Consider the following 24457-nt stretch of genomic DNA (forward strand, 5'->3'; position numbering starts at 1 on the left):
CTTGGCAAAAACAACACCCCTGTACACTTCTGTTCATAGCAGGATTATTCACAAAGCTAAAATACAGAAGGACCCAAGTGTTCATCTATAGAAGAATCAACAAACAATGTGGTCTGTCCATATAACAGAATGTTATTTAGCCTTCCGGAGGAAGGGAATTCTGACACACACTACAACATGGGGTAACCTGGAGGACATTATGCTAAATGAAATAAGCCAGTCCCAAAAAGACAAAAAATGCATGTCTCCACTTAAATAAAGTACTTAGAATAGTCAGAATCCTAGAGACAGAAAGTAGAATGGTGGTTACCAGGGCTGGGGGAGGAAAATGGTGAGTTTGCATTTAACGGGTGTAGAGTTTCAGTTTTGCAAGATGAAAAGAGTTCTGGAGATGGAAGGTGATGGGGATGGTTGCACAAACCATTAATGTACTTAATGCCACTGACCCGAACACTTAAAAGTATTTAAGAAGGTAGATTTTTTATATTTATTTTACCAACAAAAAAGATGACAAAAAAATAAAAGAGGATATTTCTTATACAGAAACATAGTGAATGTCCCCAAGAAGCCTGTAACCTGAAGCAGGCTCTGTAAATATTCAAATGAATGTGTTGAGTGGCTTGGGTAATAGTCTTTCTTAGAAAGGCTTCTTGTTAGCATTTTTACAGTTCACCTCCTTGTTGACTTTTGTCCATATTTAAAATAAGCCCTCCTCAAATTTATGACCTGCCATTGTGTAAGTCTAAAAAGATTAGATTAGTTGGTCAGATCATCTGTTTGTAAATATTTTGATCATTATAATATCATGCTTATTAAGCAACTCAATTTTGTAAGGTCAAATTATTATTATTGTTATTGTTATTATAATTTATTTTGCTTTTATGATAGAATTAAAACAAGAGCTATTTTAGATTTTTTTAATTTAAATTCAGTTAGCCAACATATAGTACATCTTTGGTTTCAGATGTAGTATTCAATAGTTCATCAGTTGCATATAACACCTAGTACTCATCACATCATGTGGCCTCCTTAATGCCCATCACCCAATTACCTATCTCCCCACCCACTGCCCCTCCAACAACCCTGTTTGTTTCCTATAGGTAAGAGCCTCCCATGGTTTTCTTCCCTCTGATTTCTTCCCATTCAATTTTCCCTCTCTTCCCTTATGATCCCCTGCACTATTTCTTATATTCCACGTATGAGTGAAACTATATGATAGTTGTCTTTCTCTGACATATTTCACTCAACTGGACCTCCGGTTCCATCCATGTCAATGTAAATGGTTAAGTGTCCATCCTTTCTGATAGCTGAGTAATATTCCATCGTTATATATACCGTATCTTTATCCATTCATCTGTCTTTGGACATCTTCCCTCTTTCCACAATTTGGCTATTGTAGACATTGCCTCTATGAACATTGGGGTGTGGGTGCCCCTTTGGATCACTGCATTTTTATCTTTGGGGTAAATCCCTAGTAGTGCAATTGCTGGGTCCTAGGGTAGCTCTATTTTTAACTTTTTGAGGAACCTCCATACTGTTTTCCAGAGTGGCTGCACCAGCTTGCATTCCCACCAACAATGTAAAAGGGTTTCTCTTTCTTCACATCCGCACCAACATCATTTCCTGTCTTGTTAATTTTAGCCATTCTAACTGGTGTGAGGTGGTATCTCACTGTGATTTTGATTTGTATTTCCCTGATGCTGAGTGATGTTGAACTGTGATGTTGATGTTGATTTTTCATGTGTCTGTTGACCATTTGTGTATCTTCTTTGGAGAAATGTCTGTTCATGTCTTCTACCCATTTTGTGACTGGATTATTTGTTTATCGAGTGTTGAGATTGATAAGTTCTTTATAGATCATGGATACTAGCTCTTTATCTGATATGTCATTTGCAAATATCTTCTCCCATTCCGTAGGTTACCTTTTAGCTTTGTTAACTGTTCCCTTTGCTGTGCAAAGTCTTTTTATCTTGATGACGTCCCAGTAGTTCATTTTTGGTTTTGTTTCCCATGTCTAGCAAGAAGTTGCTGCGGCCGAGTTCAAAGAGGTTGCTGCCTATGTTCTTCTCTAGGATTTTGATGGATTCCTGTCTCACATTTAGGTCTTTCATCAATTTTGAATGTTTATCTTTGTGTATGGTGTAAGGAAATTGACCTAGTTTCATTCTGCTGCACGTGGCTGTCCAGTTTTCCCAGCACCATTTATTAAAGGCACCTTTTTCCCCCCATTGGATATTCTTTCCTCTTTTGTCAAAGATTAATTGACCATAGAGTTGAGGGTCCATTTCTGGGTTCTCTAGTTTTTTCCATTGATCTACGTGTCTGTTTTTATGCCAATACCATACTGTCTTGATTATCACAGCTTTGTAAAATAGCTTGAAGTCCAGCCTTGTGATGCCCAAAAGCAGCTTTGGTTTTCTTTTTTAACATTCCTCTGGCTATTCAGGGTCTTTTCTGGTTCCGTACAAATTTTAGAATTATTTGCTCCAGCTCTGTGAAAAATATCGATGGTATTTTGATAGGGGTTACAGTGAATATGTAGATTGCTCTGGGTAGCATAGACATTTTAACAATATTCTTTCAATCCATGAGTAGAGAATGTTTTTCCATTTCTTTGTGTCTTCCTCAACTTCTTTCATAAGTGTTCTGTAGTTTTTAGAGTATCTATTTTAGATTTAGATAAAGTTGTGTCCAATTAGCTTTTCTTCTTTCAGGTCGGGGGAGGTGAGGCAGATTAATTTTTCCACAGTGTCTGCCGTGGTTCTTTGATCTTCCACCACTATCCAAAACTTGAAGGTTGTGAAACCTTCTAAGGAGAGCTTCCTTTTTCTTTTCTTTTTCCTCACTATATATATTTATCTTTGCAAGGGTCTTCGGAAGTACTGTTCATCTTTTAAGATGATAAACTAGACTTCATACTTGGTTTCAAACAACTCTAATTGGAAATGACACATTTTTAAGAAGCAGTCCACAGATTGATGGGGGGGGGAGGTTAAATGCATCCATCCATCAATCCACCCCTCAATTCTTCCTTCCAGATAGTGTTTTTTATTACTCAATATGCTTTACAGACACTCTACATTGGATCCTCATACTAACAGCTCATATAGGTCTTTTATCTTATTAAAACTCAATTCAGAGGTGCCTGGGTGGCTCAGTCGTTGGGCATCTGCCCTTGGCTCAGATCATGATCCCAGGGTCCTGGGATTGAGCTCCACATCAGGCTCCCTGCTCGGCAGGAAGCCTGCTTCTCCCTCTCCCACTCCTCCTGCTTGTGTTCCCTCTTTTGCTATGTCTCTCTCTGTCAAATAAATAAATAAAATCTTTAAAAATAAAAATAAAAACACAACTCATATATCATAAAATTCTTCACTTTAAAGTGTACAATTCTTGGGTTTTTAAGTATATTCACAAGTTTGTGCAGCCATCACACTATCTAATTAGAATATTTTCATCACCCCAAACAAAACCATAACCCCAATGCCCATTAGTAGTCATTCCCCATTCCCAGCTTCCCTCAGACCCTCACAAGCACTAATCTACTATCTATGTATTTTCCTTTTCTGGACATTTCATATAAATGGAACCATACATGTAAACTTCTGCAAAAGGCTTCTTTCATTTAGCATAATGCTTTAAATGTTCATCCATAATGTGGCATGTGTCAGTATTTCACTTCTTTGTAAGGCTAAAAAATATTCCATTGTATGGATATACCACATTTTTTTATCCATTCATCAACTGATGGATATTTGTATTGTTTCCATTTGGTTACTTTTATGAGTGGTGCTGCTATAAACATTTGTATATAAGTTTTTGTGTGAACATATGTTCTCAGTTCTCCTGGGTATATACCTAGGAGTATAATTATTAGGTCATATAGTAACTCTGTTTAACATTTTATAAAACTGCCAAACTGTTTTCCACAACAGCTGCACCATTTTAAATTCCCATTAGTGTAGGAGGATTTTGATCTCCATCTTCTTGTCAACACTTGTTTTTGTCTCTTTTTTTATTGGAGCTATCTTACTGGGTGTGAAGTGGTATTTCATCGTGGTATTGATTTGCATTTCCCTAATGACCACTGGTGTTGAGCATCGGTTCATGTGCTTGTTGGTCATTTGTGTGTCTTTTTGGGGGGAAATGTTCATTTAGTTCCTTTGTCGATTGTTAAATTATTCGGGTTTTTATTTTTGGTTTTGGCTTTTTATTGAGAAGTTTTAAAATTATTTATATATTCTGGATACCAAACCCTTATCAGATATGTAATTTGCAAATATTTTCTCCTATTTTGTGGCTTGTCTCTTCACTTTCTTGATGTAACCTTTGAAGCACAATAGTTTTTAATATTGATGACATCCTAATTTGGGGGGGGTGTTGAGCCTCTTATGGGATTTTGTTGCCACATCTAAGAAACTGTTGTCCGACCCAAGCTTATAAGGACTTATTCTGATTTCTTCTAAGAGTGTAACTGTTTCAGCACTTAAATTTAGATTCATTTCAGTTAATTTTTGTATATTGTATGTGGTGTTTAACTTCATTCTTTTGCATGTAGATATTCAATTGTTGCTGTACTATTTGTTGAAAAGAGTATTTTTTTACCCCATTAAATTATCTTGTTATGCTTGCCAAAAATGTAAGGTTTATTTTTGGACTCTATTCCATTATCTGTATGTCTATCCTTATGCTAGTGCCGTCTAGTAACCAATACCTACCGTTTAGTAAGTAAGTATTGGTTTTTGGACTAATTCTTTTTCAAGATTATTTTAGCTGTTCTAGGTCCCTTAGGTTTCCATATGAATTTTAGGATCAGCTTGTCAGTATCTGTCCCTGCTTATTAAAAGTCAGCTAGGATTGCACTGAATATTAGATCAATTTGGACTATATTGCTATCTTACCAACATTAAGACTTATAATCCATGAGCTTGGGATGTCCTTGTATTTATTTAGTTCTTTTTTCAGTGTAGTTTTCAGTGTATTTGTATTGCACTTCCTTCATTAAATTTATACCTAGATGTGTTTTTGATGTTGTATAAGTGGAGTGGCCTTCTTTTCCTTCTCCCTTTCCCTCTCTTCTACTTCCTCCTCCTCTTCTTCTTCCTCTTCTTGTTCCTTTTTAGATTTATTTATTATTTTGAAAGAGAGTGTGAGCAACAGGAGAAGGAGAGGGAGAGAAGCCGGCTTCCCCTGAGCATGGAGCTCCCAACGGGGATCAATCCCACAGCCCTGAGATCATGACCTGAGCTGAAATCAAAATTCGAAAGCCCAACCAATGAAGCCACCCAGGTGCCCCTAAATGGAGTGGTTTTTCTTAATTTCTTCTTTGAATAATTCATTGCTGGTGTATAGAAATACAGTTGATTTTTGTATATGGCTCTTATATCCTACAAGAGTAGAATGTACTCTTGTACTCAAGAGTAAGAGTCCTTACTTTTTTTTTCTTTTCTAAGAGCATTTTGTGGATTTCTTAGGCTTTTCCATGTATAAGATCATGTCTTCTGGAAGTAGAGTTTTACTTCTCCCTTTCTAGTTCAGATCCAATCTAGACAGATGCTTTTATTTTTCTTGCCTATTGCCCGGACTAGAACATCCAATACAATGTTGAATAGATGTGGCAAGAGTGGGAATCCTTGTCTTATTCCTGATATTTCTGGGAAAGCTCTCAGTCTTTCACCATTAAGTATAGTATTAATGCTTATTGATGCCCTTTAGCAAAAGGAAATTGTCTTCTGTTACTAGCTTGTTGTTTATTAGTATGAAAGGGTGTTGGATTTTTGTCAAGTGCTTTTTCTGTGCCTTTTTAGATAATGATGTGGTTTGTTTCTTATTCTATTAATGTGATGTATTACATTGATTTCCATATGTTGAACCAGCCTTGCTTTCCAGGCATAAGTCTCATTTTGTCATAGTGTGTCATCTTTTTTATACGTTGCTGGAGACTCAGTTTGCTAATTTAAAAAAAATTTTTTTTTTAATTTACTTAAGTAATCTCCACACCAACATGGGACTCAAATTCACAACCCCATGATCAAGAGTCACATGCTCCTCTGAGCCAGCCAGGTGCCCCCGTTTGCTAATATTTTAGGTGAAGATACTTGCAGTTATATTCACAAGAGACATTGGTCTTTGGTTTTCTGTATTTGTAATGTCTTTGTCTGGTTCTGGTAACAAGAGAATACTCGTCTCAAATGAACTGAGATGTGTTTCCTTCTTTTCTATTGTTCAGGGGGATTTGTGAAAGATTGGTTAATTCTTCTTTAAATGTCTGGTAAAATTCATCAGCAAGGCACCTGTTTCGGGGCTTTTTTCTCTGTGGGAAGTTTTTGATTACTACTTCAGTCTCTTTTCATGTGTCTATTCAGATTTTCTTTCTTTTTTTTTTTTTTTTTTTGAAGATTTTTATTTATTTATTTGACAGAGAGAGAGAGAGACAGAGAGATCACAAGTAGGCAGAGAGAGAGGGGAAGCAGGCTCCCTGCCGAGCAGAGAGCCCGATGCTGGAGGAACTCAATTCCAGGACCCTGAGATCATGACCCGAGCCAAAAGCAGAGGCTTAACCCACTGAGCCACCCAGGCACCCCAGATTTTCTTTCTTTTTTTTTTTTTAATTATTTTTTATTTTTTTTATCGCTTTTCAGTGTTCCAGAATTCTTTGTTTATGCACCACACCCAGTGCTTCGTGTAATATGTGCCCTCCATAATACCCACTACCAGGCTCACCCAACTTCCCACCCCTACCCCTTCAAAACCCTCAGATTGTTTTTCAGACTCCATAGTCTCTCATGGTTCATCTCCCCCTCCAATTTCTCTCAACTCCCTTCTCCTCTCCATCTCCCCATGTCCTCCGTGTTATTTCTTATGCTCCACAAATAAGTGAAATCATATGATAATTGACTCTGCTTGACTTATTTCACTCAGCATAATCTCTTCCAGTCCCATCCATGTTGATAGAAAAGTTGGGTATTCATCCTTTCTGATGGAGGCATAACACCCCAGATTTTCTATTTCTCTTTGAGTCAGTTTCAGTACTTTGTGTCTTTCTCAAAATTTTTCCATTTTTTATCTAGGTCATCTAGTGTATTGGCATACAGTTGTTTATAGTATTTCCATATAATTTTATTTCTGAAATATTGACAGTAATATCCCCTCTCTCATTCCCGACAATAGTAATTTGAGTCTTTTCCCTTTAATTTTTGGCCAATCTAAGTAAAGGCTTGTCACATTTGTTGTTTTTCTGAAAAGATTTTATTTCTACTCAATTTTTTGTATTTCCTTCTTCATGCTTGCTTTGGGTTTAGGTCATTTTTTTGTTCTGTTCTTAGGTTGGAAAGTTAGGTTATTGATTTGAAATCATTCTTTAATACAGGCATTTATAGCTATAAATTTCCCTCTGAGCACTGCGTTCAGTGTATCTCATAATTTTTGGTATGTTATGTGTGTGTGTCTTTGTTCATCTTAAAGTATTTTCTAATTTCCCTTGTGATTTCTTATTTGATCCATTGCTTTTAGGAGTGTGTTAATATCCACATATTTGTGAGTTTCCCAAATTTCTGTTATTGATATCCAACTCCATCACATTGTGATCAGAGAAAATAATTTATATGATTTCAGCTTTTTTCACTTATTGAGACACATTTTATGGTCTAACACATGGTATATCCTAGAGACTGCTCCATTCTTTGAGAAGAATATGGATTCTGCTGTTCCTGGATATAGTGTTCTATAGATATTTATTAAGTTTGATTGATATGTAGTGTTCAGGTCTTCTGTTTCCTCAATGATCTTCTAGTTCTATACATTACTGAAAGTACAGTATTGAAATCTCTAACTATTATTGTTTAATTGTGTATTTTTCCTTTAAAATACATTTTTTCAAAATTTTTTGAATTTTGAAAAATTCAGGGCAAAATACATTTTTGCTAAATGTATTTGGGGGCTGTTTTGGTAAGTACACCTCAGATTATAATTTTTATATCTTTTTAATATGTATCTCTGTATCTTTTTATTATGTCCTTCTTTGTCCCTCGTAACAATTTTTGTCTTAAAGTCTATTTTGTTTGATATTAGTATAGCCTCTCCAGTTAACTCTCTTTTGGTTTCTGCTTTCATGGAGTCTTCTCTTTTTTTAAGCAGCTTTTTTTGACATATCATTATATGAATTATACATTATTGAAGGGCTGTAACTTGCTATGTTTATGTATCTTGAAATGATTACCACAACCGAGCTAGTTAACATATCCATCACCTCTACAGAGTTACCATTTTGTGTATGGGGCAGGGGTTGGGGGGTGTATGTGTTGAAAAGTTTAGTATAAGATCTCTTAACGGATTTCAAATATGCAGTATGGTACTGTTAACTGTCATCACCATGCTCTGCATTAGATCTCCAGAACTTATTTATCATGCATAATTTAAACTGCATGGAATATTTTTTTCTGTTCTTTTACTTTCAACTTATTCATGTCTTTGAATCTAAAATGAATCTCTTGTAGACAGCATGTAGGTAGTTAGATGATTTTTTTGTTTGGTTTATCCGTCCATTCTGCCACGTCTGCCTTTTAGTTGGAGGTATTTAATTCATTTACATTTAATGATAAGATAGAATTTACATCTGTCATTTTGGCTTTTAGTTTCTATACGTCTTATGCTTTTTTTTTTTCTTTCTGTATTCCTCTATTTTTCTTTATTTCACCTTTTTGTATTAAATAGATACTTTCTATGTGCCATTTTAATTCCCTTGCTTTTTCTCTTACTATATATATTTTTGGTAATTTTGGTGTCTGCTCCAGGGTTTACAATCAACATACTATTCAAAGGTGCCTGGGTGGCTCAGTGGTTTAAGCCTCTGCCTTCAGCTCAGGTCATGATCTAAGGGTCCTGGGATCAAGTCCCACATCGGGCTCTCTGCTCGGCAGGGGTCCTGCTTCCTCCTCTCTCTCTGCCTGCCTCTCTGCCTACTTGTGATCTCTCTCTGTCAAATATATAAATAAAAATCTTTAAAAAAATACTATTCATAGCCATATGTTTGGGTTTAACATCACTTTAATTTGGATAATAGTATCTTGGTTTGCCTCCCCTTCCTTTGGGCTTACTGTCCCATAGATTGAATCTTCATATGACAACACAGATGTGTAATTAGCCCTTTATGCATCTGTATACTTGTATTTTATTTGATTATGTATCTGTATTTTAAATCACATAGAAGAAAAAATCACAAAAAAAATTGCATTACCTGCATTCTTTATTTCTTCTTGAGGATCTGAGTTATTGTTTAATGTCCTTTGATTTCAACCTAAAGTACTCACTTCAGAATTTTTTACAGGATAGGTTTGCTGGTGATGAATTCTCTTGTTTTTGTTTATCTGGCAATTTGTTAATTTCTCCTTCATTTTTGAAGGTCCGTTTTGTTGGATATAGAATTCTCAGTTGACAGTCTTTTGCTTTCAGAACTTTGAATATTTCATACCAGTACTGTTGGTTCCTATGGTTTCTGAAGAGACATTGGCTGTTAATGATTCCCTTTACATGATGGGTTATTTCTCACTCTCAGTTGCGTGATCATCCCTTTGTCTCTGGACAGTTTAATTATGATGTGTCTAGATATAGATCTCTTTGAGTTTATTGTTCTTGGAGCTGAGCTTCGTGGGTGTGTAGATGAATGTTTTTCATAAAATTTGTGAAGTTTTTTTTACCATTATTTCTTCAAATATTCTTCCTGCCCTTTTCTTCCATCTCTTCTGGAACTCCTTTATTAGCACATGTTGTTGTATGGGTCTCTGAGGCTTTTGTTCATTTTCTGTTTCTCAGACTGGATACTATCTTTTTTTTTTTTTTTTTTTTTTTTTTTTTGAGAGACAGAGAGAGATCATGCATGCATGAATGGGGAGGGAGAGGCCGAAGGAGAAGGAGAGAGAGACTTTTAAATAGATTCCACTCAGCACAGAGCCCAGCATGGGGCCTGATCCCACAACCTCAAGATCATGACCTCAGCTGAAATCAAGAGTCACCAACTGAACCAACCAAACACTCCCACAGACTGGATATTTTCAGTTGATCTATCTTCAGATTAACTGATTGTTTCTTCAGCATGCCCAAAACTGATTTCAGTCTCTCTAGTGAATTTTTCAGTTCTTGTATTTTTTAACTCCAGAATTTCTCTTTTGATCCTCTATATAATTTCTCTTTATTGAGGCTCTATTTTGGCAAAGCATCATTTTCATACTTTTTTTTTAGGTACTTAGACATGGTTTCTTTCAGTTCTTCAAATTTACTTAAAATAGCTATAGCTGTTTTAAAGTCTTTGTTTAGTAATTTCCTCAGGAATGGTTTCTGTTAACCATTTTTGTTTTGTTTCTGTGAATGGGACATATTTTCTGGTTTCTTTGCATATCCAGTAACTTCTGTTGAGAACTGGATGTGTCACATAATAGAGTGTGCTAAATCTGGAAATCAGATTCTCTCCCCTGCCCATGGTTTATTTTTGCTCTTAGCTGTTGATGGTTTGTTATTTAGTGACTTTGCTAAACTAATTTCATTAAGTTGTTGTTCTTTGTCTTGTGTCACCATGAAGTTTCTGCTTGGTTAGCTTGGTTGCCATCTAATGATTAAACAGATTTTCTGAATTTCCTGGAACCAGTAAATCACAGTCTTTGCTGAAGGTGCTCTGTGTGTGTATTGGGGAGTGCCTTCAGTGCTGAGCCGGGCATTTAAGAACTCTGCCTTACCTTTCATCTCCTGCTTACACAGATACTCAACTAGAAGTGAGAGCTTAGGACTTTCTCAGCTCTTTCCTGAGCATGTGCATAGGTTTGGGCATACATATCACCTTGTGCCTGTGCAGTCTTCTAGATTCTCAAGAGTATGTTGGAACTTTTCAACATCTCTTATGGTAATCCCCAGACTTTTGTTTTACACTCTTTGGTTAGCACATTGTTGCAGCAACAAATATCCACCATCTCAGGAGATCATGACGTTAAACAGTTGTCCCTGATACTTGTTGACAGCTAGCCCTGGGAGAAAGGCTTTCACACTGGGTGAGTTCTGAGTCAGGTCAAATAAAAGGAACATGCAAGCAGGATTTCCCTGGGAATCACCAAACAGGTGGCAATTTTCTGAAAATGGAGCTTTAAAGGAGCTTCAGTCCCAGTCTACCCCCTCCAGTGACTGCCAGGCTGGTTTCCACTGTGACTGTGTGTTGTTCGTGTTCAGGGCTACATTTGAGCTAGAAAGGGGAAGGGGTGGGAATGGAGCATGTTGAAAACCTCAAAGCCCATTGTTTTTACAGAGATTCAGATGTTTTCTGAATAAATACTCCCCAAACTTTGTCACTGTTCTCTTATAGGGGAGAGGGTTTGCAGAGATCCTCGCTCTGCTATTATCACTGACACCATTATGTGTCTTCTTGTCGTGTATTTTCTGTATTTATCAAACGCTATTTGGCAATAATATATTTTTTAAAGATTGTATTTATGTAACAGAGAGAGAGAGAGTGAGCACACAAGTAGGCAGAGCAGCAGACGGGGGAGAGGGAGAAGCAGGCTCCCCACCGAGCAGAGAGCCCCGATGTAGGACTTGATCTCAGGGCCCTGGGATCAAGACCTGAGCCTAAGGGAGATGTTTACTGACTGAGCCACTCAGGCACCCCTTGGCAATAATATTTTTAAAGTAATAAATGCATAGCATTTTTACTTCCCTTTATTAGCCGTTCTTTATCAGTGATTGAAGTCATGAAATTCTTTTTGTATCTCAGTAGGTAGGGAAACAGGCATGGAGTTGCCTCCCCATTTTAGAGATGAGCAGACAGGCTCAAAAAGGTGAAGCGTCTTGCCCCCATGTTGCCAAGTTGCTCCCAGTTGTGGGTTAACACCCAGTTACAGTTTGTTTTCCATTGCCTAGTTGACTCAAGCAGAATTGTGATTTTGGTATATGAAAAAACCAAGATACAATATTTGATTTTTTTTTAAATGCAGTTGTGTGTTATACCATAAGAGGTTTAATTAAAATACTAAAGTGTTGGTACCTTTATTCCATAGTCCGTTATCTTGATGTTGATACTATTTGGTGCTTTGGCTTAAACTCTTCCACATCCTCTAAATTATAGTTGTGCCCAAATTTTGCATTTGGATGCCTAAGATGGGACACTATACAGTGACTTTAGGGAAAGAACAAGATACTTGTTCTATATTTTCGGCATGCCAGTAATACCATTCCATGTGTTGAACTCAGATCTTTCTTTTTTTTCAAGTTTGGTCGATAAATCCTACCTATGTCCAATAGAGTGAGTTAACAGCAACAGATTTAATTAGATTGATAGCTATATGTTTCCATATGAAGCTGTTTTCTATTCCATTATAAGCTTTGTATCACTGAGATATATGGAAACCGAAACAAAGTTAACAAACATGTGGTTGATAGTTGGAAACGCCAGCAACTCTCGATTACCAGGGATACTGTGAGCATTTCCTTCAATTCATTTGGCAACTTAGTGTGCCCTGGAGAATGGGGTCAGAATATAAGAGGCAAGAAAAGATGTTAGGGAGTGGAATTAATCAGGCAAGACTTGCTGTAGGAGCTGGTACTTGAGCTGAATCTTGCTGGAAGTGAGAGATCTTATTTGATGGGGAAGACAGCTCACCCTCAGTGGTTAGCACCAAGAGGAAACAAGAGCTGGGAGCAGTGAAGATGGGACAGTAGTTGTAAGAGCTGCTGAAACCAGAGCCTTTTTTCCTCCTCTTTGATTCCTTTTTATTATGATGAGAGAAATCCCAGACACCAAAAGACAGAAACCGGTTGATCAGGGTGTTTCCTGGTTTTATTAGTGATGCTTCCAGCACATTATCCAAAGTGAGGCTTTTCCATGCTGGAATGGCTCCCTTAGCAACAGAACTGGAAAACGGGGTTTGCCCTCCTTGGAACAAAGCCTCTGCAGACTATTGGGTGACTGTCCATCAGATGGGAGTATTTTGACCCTTCTTTTGTGGATTCTCCTATGTAGGATGGGAATTAAAGGTCCTAGTGGCTACCAGCCATATCTTTCATTACTCTATCTGGGATATCGGGCTAGCTTTCCCTGAGAATATTAGAAATCATGACACATGTCTATTTTTAAATAATTTAGAGTAAGTGAATATAATTTCCTAAATAAAAGAGACTTTAAATAAGAGGTTTGCAGACACTGCATGAAAATAGATAAGCTAAAAGTAGAAAACACAAAAGCTTTTTGTTGTTGTTGTTGAGTACTCAGTTCCTCATATCCTTGTTTAAGAATAGACAAGAGTTGTAAACCATGGAGCTCTTCTGTTTCTCATGAAATGTAAATCTTTGCATGTTATGCAATGTCAGGTGTTAGGCCCTATGAAAGACGTTCTCCAGAGAGTTGTCCAAAGTTGGAGGGTTCTGGAGGGACTGAAATGCCTAACTGGGGGCTATGGGTTTGATCTAGTAAAGAGTCCTCAAAGAATCTCAGCAAGAGAACGGATACTCCTAAAACCGTGTCTTAAGCGATTCTACTGTCTTTGTCCAGCAGTATGCATGTGACATGAGTAAAGCTCACCTAGCCTTAGAGAACAGTGAAGTAAGGAAAATCATGTTCATCAGGAAAGGATCCATATCTTTGTATAAAAAGTCATTATTTCTCTACTTAGCAAACTCTCCCAGTACCTTTAGAGTACTTAATAACCTATCAAAATGTAATGTGCACACTTCTCAGGACCATGTATTATATAATTACTTAGGAGGTTCAGTATGTTTGCAGACTGACACATTATAGCAGTGCTCATATTCATTGTGATGGTATCTTTTTCAGGCTGGGGCATAATTTAAAACACATTTTCCCCTTTAAGAAGGTCAAACTGTAGGGGAAAATATCCTTGTACCTTTTATAAGCTGCTTATACTCGTAACACAGATTAACTTCCCAGCACATAAAGGGAATACTAGAAAACTCTTGCATGATTAAATATGCCCCTGGAGGATTAAGTTTTTCCACATATTTTCGAAGCCAGAGCTATGAATAGTGTTTCAGCATTAAACTTTCTGTACATCTTGATTATGGGGGGAGGCTTTTACTCCTACTGCTCTTGCTGTTAGTTTTTCTGATTCAGATTTGTAGCACTGCAGAATTATCCGTGGAAACATGGACTTGAAATCTGAAAGGTTAATTAAGGTCCAACAAAGTGTCATCTCTGGAATTCTAATTTTTAAAAAAATTTTAATCCATTTTTTCAAACCTGTTTCTTCTTTTACCTTGTTGAAAACGTGGCACAAACTAGCTAATTAGTGAGCTTAATGGTTCAGAAATAAGTGATCACCAAGCACACAGTATTTATCATTTTGAAAAAGATCATTAATTTTTATGCATATATTTCCCAAGATAAAATTCTTGTTTATAAGGAATCTCTTTATTACTGAGGGATTCAGTTACTAAGTGCCTTTTTATCCAGGCATTGGGTTGTCAGATTAATTTACTGGGGCTCATCAGCCATCATTGCTGACATCATCAGTCACATCATTGCTGTGTGACCTTGAGGCATACTGATCACCCTTTGCTCCTCCATGATCCCCCGTGTATCTCTTCCCTCCAGCTTGCAGGTCTTACCTTACCTCCCTTGGCTCCCTTCACTGGTACTCAGCAACCCCTTGATTTCTCTGACCTCCCTGTTTCCTTTATCCTGTCAGTGCCCGCGCTTACATGGTCCTTAACCACATTTCTCCCAAAACGTATATTATCTGTCCTGAGGAGGGGCCTCCACTTCCTTTCTCACATTCCCCACACAGCTGTCCCAGACCATTACTGTTATGGTTCACCCATCCCCTTCTCTGGCAGCAGATGACCTTGCTGCCTGCTGTCAGACCCAGAACTTCTCAGCCCCCAGTTCCCTGCTCTCCTAACATCACAACTGCTGCTTTGTTTCCCGTGGCTGAAGGGGAGGGCTGCCCCCCACCTCAGCTCTAGCTTCATCAGGGCTTTAGGACTCTTTTTCCTCCTCCTCTGCTGGGACCTTTCTCCAGCACTAAAGGGAAAAAAGAGAGACTTTAATGTTATTTAAATAAGTAATACATGCACATGGTTTTAAAAATTCAGGTAGTATAGAAGAATTTGCAGAGCCAACTACTTGATGCCAGTCGTGTGTATGCATACTTCCAGAGATCTTATTAAATGCAAGAACAAGCATACACACAGCAGCATTTCCCTTTCTTCATCTTTCCTCCTCCATCTTTATTTTTAAGAGATTACTACCAAACACATGGTCTGGACATTGCTTTTAATATACCTGTATGTCTTGGAAACAAGTTTATATAAATACTGTAGAGCTACCTCATTCTTTTAACGGATCTAAATTATGCCCTTAATTGTAAATACACCATAATTTTGTCAACCAGCTCCCTGTTAAAGAGTAGTAGCTTCTAATCTTTTGTTGCTGCAAAGAGTGTTTCAGTGAGCATCGTTACATGTCAACTTCTTTTGCCCATGGACAACTGTGTCTGTATGAAAAGTCTTTGAAGTGGAATTACTGCATCAAAGCGTTTATACAATCTCATCTCTTTTATGGAGAAGTTTTAAAAATTGTTTTCTTGTGTTACTGCTTCTCTAGCCTTTCTATTCATGTGTAATTGATTTCTTGGATTTATCTTCAATGTCTGCTTTTTGAGACATTCATCTATTTCTTCTGAGTTCTGAGAGAATTTTTGAGACATTCTGGTTCACTGTTTCTTAACACTCACAATTCCTGTGACCTTTGAATTTTTAAATACAATAATCATTATTTTCTTTGCTTCTGAGAACTCAGATATTCTTGTATTGTTCTCTTATCAAGACGCAGGCTTTAAATCTTTTTACCGAGGGATAATATATATACAAAAAAGTGCTTGATGGCTTTTCACAAAGTATACCAACACCCAGATAAAGAAACAAATGTTATCAGTATCCAGAACCTCCCTTGTGCCCCTTCCAGTTACAGTGCCTCCAGGGGTAACCACTCGCCTTAGATTCATTTTGCCTGTTCTTTTTTTAAATTATATATATAAAAATTTAATTGTGCATTAAATATTGCTTCTCTCTTTAACATTATGTTTATGAGAATTATCTATATTGTTGCAAGTAGATATAGTTTGTTTTCATTGCTAAGTAGTAGTATTCTATTGCATGAATATACCCGTTTGTTCATTCATTCTACTATTGATGCACACTTGAGTAGTGTCTAGTTTGGACCACCATGAGTAGTGCTGCTGTGGACACTTTGGGTCTTCTGATACACAACCACATAACTTTTTTTGCAGGGTATATATATCTAGGAGTATAACTGCTTGATCACAGGGTATATAAGTCTTAAGCCTCTAAAATGGCTTTCTCATTTTGCACTCCCATGAGAATCCCAGTTCTACATTCTTGCCAGTACTTGAAATCTTCTTTTTTACTTTAGCCATTTTGGTGTTTATAAAGTAAGATTTCATTATGGTTTTAGTTTACATTTCCCTAATCACTTGTAATGTTGATCAACTTTTCATGTTTATTGGCCATTTGAATATCCTCTTTTGTGACATGCCTAGTGAAATTTATTTTTACGTTTTGAACTATTCTGTTTTTTAAAAAAAGTGTGCCTAGCCAGTAGATCACATTTCCCATCCATTTGTCTGTTTGTCTTTATCCTTTTTAATTTTTTTCTTGGCTCTTTTCTGGCCTGTTTTTCCCCCCAATAGGTGAACTTTAGAAGTAGGAAACGCAGCTTTTACAGAATTTTCAGTGAATTTACATAAAACTTATTTGACAAAAATTGTCATGTGAATTGGAAAAGGATATTGTCATTGTTTCTAAGAAGGGAAAATGATAAATACTAAGCCCTCCCAGTTTTTGCCTCCAGATTGCATTATTATCCCCATGTTTAATTCTAGTTTTAGTTTCATTTTTGACAAGTGCTTATAGAAATGAAAATCTTGTAATATACTTTTAAAGCCTGCAGCCCCTTTTAACAAATATGAATGTTTTACAGGTTCTTGATCAATATGAACGAGAAGGATTTAATTTCCTAGCGAAGGTGTTTAATTCTTCACATTCCTTCTTAGAAGACTTGACAGGCCTCACTTTGCTACACCAAGAGACCCAAGCTGCTGAGGTAAGAATAAAACAAGCTTTTTGTACTGAGGACTGGTGTGTTTGAAACCTACTTGATACTCAGATTTATGGCATAGTAAGGAAGTGGTGAATTATGATTTGACAAACATTGCTAAATACGTCTGCTAATTATCAGAGAAGAAGGAACCTTCTGCAGTCACTGGATGTTGATGTGTGCAGATTGTTGTATAGCAGGTGCCCAGTGCACATAATTAAAGGGAATATGGGTTACGGATTTTCAAGCACCTCTGGTCCTGTCTGAAGAACAGTATGCCTGTGGCCATGGGAGAGTTGTTTCTGATGTCCACACATCAGGATGTCAGATAGGGGAGACTGGGCTCTGGCCATGTTCTTCAGAGGGAATGTGCCTGGCTTTTATTTGATAATTGGATACTTCTTAGGTCACTGAACTCTACTATAAAATGGCTTCCCCAGTCACAACCTGAGAGAGTTATGCTTTACTTGTCAATTAGAATATATTGCAGATCTTAATTTCCGTGAAGAAGTTCTTAGGAGAAATGTGGCCTGTCTTATCATTTCCACAAGCTGCATAAAGAAAACTTTGAGTGCCTGTGTCCCACAGGAGTGGAACATTTGCAAAGATGCCATTAGTCCTATTGTCCTATTTATTGATGACCACACCATTCCCACCCCTGCCTGGGGTTGTATGTCTTTACCACTGGGGCAGGCTCCAGTGGTCACTGAGTAGACATTTAGGCTGGATACTGGACTAGCTGATGGCAAATTAAGGCTGCTGTTCAGGGGCGCCTGGGTGGCTCAGTGGATTAAGCCGCTGCCTTTGGCTCAGGTCATGATCTCAAGGTCCTGGGATCGAGCCCCGCATCGGGCTCTCTGCTCCGCGGGGAGCCTGCTTCCTCCTCTCTCTCTGCCTCTCTCTCTGCCTGTGTCTCTACCTACTTGTGATCTCTCTCTGTCAAATAAATAAATAAAATCTTTAAAAAAAAAAAGGCTGCTGTTCAGAAGACTGGAGCTAGTAGCACTGAGTAAAGAAAATCGAACCTACCAGAGTCAAATCCTTTGAAACTTTCAGCTGATTGAGGTGAGAGTTTCAGGCACACCAGAGAGGCAAGATAGTACATCTCTAGTACTACATTTAAAACTGAAATCATGGGGCGCCTGGCTGTCTCAGTGGGTTAAGCCTCTGCCTTCAGCTCAGGTCATGATCTCAGGGTCCTAGGATCAAGCCCCACATCGGGCTCTCTGCTTGGCAGGGACCCTGCTTCCTCCTCTCTCTCTCTGCCTGCCTCTCTGCCCACTTGTGATCTCTCTCTGTCAAATAAATAAATAAAATCTTTAAAAATAAATAAATAAATAAAACTGAAATCAGTTCTGGGGTGCCCGGCTGACTCAGTCAGAAGAAGATGCAACTCTTGATCTGGAGGTCATGAGTTCAAGCCCCACATGGGGTAAAGATTATTTAAATGAATAAAACTTAAAAAAAAAAAAAAAAGCCATAACCAGTTCTTCTTTAACTTGCCTTGGTGTCCTCTGGGCATTTAATGGATGTAGTACTCCACTTATAACCAATAGTTAGACCCACATAGAGTCTCTTAGCTTCAGTTTCAGAAGATGAACAGTATCTGTTCTTAAAGAACAGAACTTAAAGAGAATTTGAGATTTTCCCCAGAGCTGTTATTGGTTCCCAGACATGGTTCAGAACATTATGTTGATCATGGCCACCATTTTATCCTTTGTGTAGCACTGTACTGCCTGATAAGGTTAAAATAACTTACAGGTCTTTTCAACTATGCAATTGTTTGACTGGTTTGCTGAGGGAATATTCCTACCCAGCTAGAAATAATTCATATACTTCTTTTTTGTTGGCTAGATGAATTGCAACTTGAAAGTGACCCCAAATTTCACTCTTTAAAACAGAGCTGGATGCTAGGATAATGGGCAGATTCTTGGTGAGCTCTGATTTGCTTTGCATTTTTAGCTGGTCAAACATAAATAGCTTTTTCAAAGACCCAGGGGAAAAAAGGGGAAGTTTAAGAGACCAAGAGACCAAGTTTAAGAGACTAAATAGACGGTGGGGCAGGAAGGGACATGGTTTCATCCACAAGTCGGAGTTTTCTTTTTGAAATTTTCCTCCATTAAATTATATTTATTGTTTTTGGAATCATAAGCCACACATCAAATTTTTTTTAAAAAGATTTATTTATTTGACAAACCGTTCACCAGTAGGCAGAGAGGCAGGCAGAGAGAGGAGGAGGAAGCAGGCCCCCCACTGAGCGGAGAGCCCGATGCGGGGCTCGATCCCAGGACCCTGAGATCATGACCTGAGCCGAAGGCAGAGGCTTTAACCCATTGAGCCACCCAGGCGCCCCCACACATCAAATTTTTTTTTTTTTCAAAGATTTTATTTATTTATTTGACAGAGAGAGAGACAGGTAGGCAGGGAGGCAGACAGAGAGAGGAGGAAGCAGGCTCTCCGAGGAGCCGAGAGCCAGATGCGGGGCTCGATTCCAGGACCCTGGGATCATGACCTGAACCAAAGGCAGAGGCTTTAACCCACTGAGCCACCCAGGCGCCCCCACACATCAAATTTTTGATTAGAGATGGTAGACTGGTTGGCCTGTGAGCCAGATATATGGCTTGCAGGTGTGTTTTGTTTGGCCCTCCCCTGTGTTCTAAATTCTGAATAAAGTCAACATTTAAAACTTATGAGTTTTACATAAAAATCTGAATTTTCCCATTTCTAACTTCTTTGAAAAATCAGATCTGGCGAGCCCAGACCTGCGTTTCTTAATAGTGGCGGTTAGCTGGAGCCAGGATGCAAATTTTATAGATAAATAATGTACTTTATATGAAATTTAAAGGTATAAAAAATATTCTGCATGTAAAGTAAATCTTCTACACTTGTTCCTTATCACCTGGTTTCCTTTTTGGAGACACACACTTGTGTTGTTTTTTTGCCCAAAGTTATTTTTTAGGCGATATTCTCCATTTAAAAGAAGCTCTTGAGTTAATGACCCAGACAGGTGTTAGAATTTGTGATCCTTATATTAGAGAAGGATCATTTATTTTCTTAAAAAGCTTTATATAGGGCTGTGGAGTGGGGGACTACCTGGGTGGCTCCGTTGGTTAAGCAACTGCCTTCGCCTCTGGGCCTGATCCCAAGGTCCTGGGATTGAGCCCCACATTGGGTTCTCTGCTCAGTGGGGAGCTGGCTTCTCCTCCCTCTGCTGCACTGCCTGCTTGTGCTCTTCCACTCTCTGTCAAATAAGTAAATTTTAAAAATAATAATAATTAAATAAATAAATAGGGCTGTGGTTTTCCTTTTTAGTTAAAAATTTTTTTTTGCTTTTTTAAAAAATATTTTATTCATTTATTTGACAGAGAGATAGCACAAATAGGCAGAGCGGCAGGCAGAGGGAGAGGGAGAAGCAGGCTCTCCGCTGAGCAGGGAGCCTGATGTGGGTTTCGATCCCAGGACCCCAAGATCACGACCCGAGCCGAAGACAGCCGTTCAATCAACTGAGCCACCCAGGCGCCCCTTTTTTTGCTTTTTCATTTCATCTTATTTTCCATCATAATAAGTGTACTCTTCCTACCTCAACCCCATTTACCCCATGCCTCCTCTCTGGTAACCATCAGTATTCTATAGTAAAGAGTCTGTTTCTTAGTTTCTCTCTTTTTTTTTTTCTTTGTTTTTGTTTCATTTCTTAAATTCCACATAAGACTGAAATCATGATATTTACCTTTTTCTGACTTACTTCACTTACCATTATACTCGCTAGCTGTATGCATGTTGTTGCAAATGGCAAGATTTCATTCTTTTTTATGGCTGAATCATACTCCACTGTATTATATACGCCACATTTTCTTTATCCATTCATCTATCATTGGATACTTGGGCTGGTCTTGTAGTTTAGTTGTTGTAAATAATGATGCAATAACCAAAAGGGTGCATGTATCCCTTTCAGTTAGTGGTTTTATGGGGGGGGGGGGGGCGTAAATACCCAGTAGTGTGATTAATGGATTGTAGGGTAGTTCTATTTTTAATTTTTTGAGGAACCTCCATAATGTTTTCCATAGTGGCTATACCAGTTTGCATTCCCACCAACGATGCACAAGCGTTCCTTTTTCTCCACATCCTCCCCAACACTTGCTGTTTCTTATGGTTTTTTTTTTTTTTTATTTTAGTCATTCTGACAGATGTGAGGTAATATCTCGTTGTGGTTTGATTTGCATTTCCCTGATGATGAGTGATATTGAGCATCTTTTCATGTGACTGTTGGCCATCTGGATGTCTTTGGAGAAATATCTGTTCGTGTCTCTGCTCATTTTTAAATTGGATTATTTGTTTTTTGGGTATTAAGTTGTATCAGGTCTTTATACATTTTGGATAGTAACCTTTTACTGGATATGCCATTTGTAAATATCTTCTCCTATTTGTAGATCATTTCCTTAGTTTTGTAAGTGTTTCCTTACAAAGTGTTTCCTTAGTGTTTCCTTCACTGTGCAGAAGCTTTTTATTTTGACATAGTCCCAATAGTTTATTTTTGCTTTTATTTCCCTTGCCTCAAGAGATATATCTAGAAAAGAATTGCTACTTCCCATGTTGGAGAGATTACTGTCTGTGCTCTCTTAAAGGATTTTTATGATTTCAGGTCTGTAATCCATTTTGAGTTTATTCTTGTGTATAGTGAAAGAAAATGGTCCAGTTCCATTCTTTTTCTTGTTGCTGTCCAGTTTTCCCAACACCATTTGTTGAAGAGATTTTTTTTCCATTGTATATTCATTCCTCCTTTGTTGAAGACTAATTGACCATATAATGGGTTTATTTCTGGGTTTTCTGTTCTATTCCAGGGATCTGTGCATCCTTTTTTATGCTAGTACCATACAGTTTTAATTGCTACCAGTTTGTAATGTAACTTGAAGTATGGAATTGTGGTATCTTCAGTTTTGCGTTGCTTTTTCAAGGTTGGTTTGGTTATTTTGGGTCTTTTGTGGTTCCAAAAGGATTGTTTGGTAGCACTTGGGTGGCTCACTTGGTTAAGCTTCTGACACTTGATTTTCGCTCAGGTCAAGACTTCAGGGTAATGGGATCAATCCTGGCATTGGGCTCTGCACTCAGCACAGAGTTTGTCTGCGATTCTCTTTCCCTCTTCCCCTCCCCCAACTTGCGCTCTCGCTCTCTCTCTCTCTCTCTCTCTCGCTCTCTCTAAAATAAATAAATAAAGTCTTTTAAAAGAAATTTAGGATTGTTTGTTTTAGTTCTGTGAAAAATGCTGTTGCTATTTTGATAGGGATTGCACTAAATCTGTAAATTGCTTTGGGTAGTATAGACTTTTAATGATATTTGTTCTTCCAACTCATGAGCATGGAATGTCTTTCCATTTCTTTGCATCATCTTGAATTTCTTTTATCCATGCTTTATAGCTTTTAGAGTACAGGTCTTTCACCTCCTTGGTTAAGTTTATTCCTAGATATTTAATTGTTGTTGATGCCATTGTAAGTGGGATTGTTTTCTTAATTTCTCTTTCTGCTGTTTCATTATTAGTGTATATGAAGGCAACAGATTTCTGTACATTGATTTTGTATCCTGTAGACTTTACTGAGTTCATTGATCAGTTCGAGTAGTTTTTTTGAGTCTTTTGGGTTTTCTATACAGAGTATCATATCATCTGCAAATAGAGTTTTACTTCTTCCTCACCAATTTGGATGCCTTTGATTTCTTTATGTTGTCTAATTGCTTTGGCTAGGACTTATAGTACTATATTGAATAAAAGTGGTGAGAATGGACATCCTTGTCCTGTGACCTTAGGGGAAAAGCTCTTGGTTTTTTACCATTGAGTATGATGTTGGCTGTGAGCTTTTACCATAAGGTCTTTGTTTTGTTGAGATATGTTTCCTCTAGACCTACTCTGTAGAAGGTTTTGGTTTGTTTGTTTTTTTTTTTAATCATAAATGGATGTACTTCATCAAATGCTTTTTTTACATCTGGTTTTTATCCTTTCTCTTATTGATGTGATGTGTCACATTGATTGTTTTGTGACTATTGAACTACGCTTGCATCCCAGGAATAAATCCCACTTAGGAATGTTGTATGATTTTTTTAAATATATTGCCGGATTCTGTTTGCTTATATTTTGTTGAGAATTTTGCATCTCTATATGGAGATCTAGAGAAATATCTCTATATACACGAGAGATACTTGTTTGTAGTTCCCATTTTTGTGGCATCTTTATCTTGTTTTGATATCAGGATGATACTGGCCTCATAGAGTGAATTTTAGTTTTACTCTTATATTTTTTCTTATATTTAAAGTTTTACTCTGATATTTTTTAGAATAGTTTGAGAATAAGTATTAACACTTCTTTAAACGTTTGGTAGAATTCACCTATGAAGCTGTCTAGTTCTGGACTTTTGTTTGATGGGAGGTTTTTTATTTTTATTAATATTACTGATTCAATTTCTTTGCTGGCATTCTGTTCAAATTTTCTATTTCTTCCTGCTTCATTTTTAGGATGTCATGTTTCTCAGAATTTGTCCATTTCTTCTAGTTTGTCCAATTTGTTGGCATATAGGTTTTCATAATATTCTGTTACAAGTGTTTATATTTCTGTGTGGTGGTGGTGGTTTCTCCTCTTTCATTAGTGACTTTGTGTACATGAGTTTTTCTCTTTATTTTTTTTAATGAGTCTGACTAGAAATTTATCCATTTTGTTGATCTTTTCAAAGAACCAGCCTCTGTTTTCATTGACCTGTTCTAAATTTTTTAAGCTTCTTTTTCACTTATTTCTGCTCTAATCTTTATTATTTCCTTCCTTTTGCTGGTTTTGGGTTTTATTTGTTCTTTTTTCTAGCTCCTTTATGGGTAAGGTTAGGTTGTTCAAGATTTTTCTTGCTTCCTGAGGTAGTCCTGTATTGCTATAAACTTCCCTCTTAGAACTACTTTGGCTGTATCCCAAAGATTTTGGACATGTGTCTCCATTTTTGTTTCCATGTAATTTTCTTTTTTAAAAATAATTTTATTTTTCAGTATTCCAAGATTCATTGTATATGTTATTTGTTTCCATGTAATTTTCAATTTCTTCTTTGATTTCTTGGTTGACCCATTCATTGTTTAGTTGCATGTTATTTAACCTCTATGTGTTTGTGCTCTTGCCAGATTTTTTCTTGTGGTTGATTTCTAGTTTCATAACATTGTGGTTAGAAAAGATCCATGGTATGACTTTGATTTTTTTGTATTTGTTGAGATTTGTTTTGCAGCCTAATATGTGATCTGTTTTGGAGAATGTTGTGTGTGCACTTGAAAATAATGTGTATTCTGGTCCAATATGTCATTCAAAGCCACTGTTTCCATGTTGATTTTCTGTTT

The 24457-nt window shown here is 37.3% G+C and overlaps 1 protein-coding gene across 6 annotated transcripts in view; it reads left to right on the forward strand.

The window, feature by feature from the left end:
• ATG7 (autophagy related 7) overlaps nucleotides 1-24457 on the forward strand; it is a 245651-nt gene that overhangs the window by 100994 nt on the left and 120200 nt on the right. For all 6 annotated transcript variants that reach the window (XM_045990781.1, XM_045990782.1, XM_045990783.1 and 3 more), the window contains one exon: nucleotides 16988-17110. In XM_045990781.1, coding sequence (XP_045846737.1) covers nucleotides 16988-17110 — 123 coding nt within the window. The remainder of the gene's footprint in view (nucleotides 1-16987; nucleotides 17111-24457) is intronic.

Source organism: Meles meles, chromosome 20 (assembly GCF_922984935.1).
Source record: "Meles meles chromosome 20, mMelMel3.1 paternal haplotype, whole genome shotgun sequence".
Classification (NCBI taxonomy): Eukaryota; Metazoa; Chordata; class Mammalia; order Carnivora; family Mustelidae; genus Meles; species Meles meles.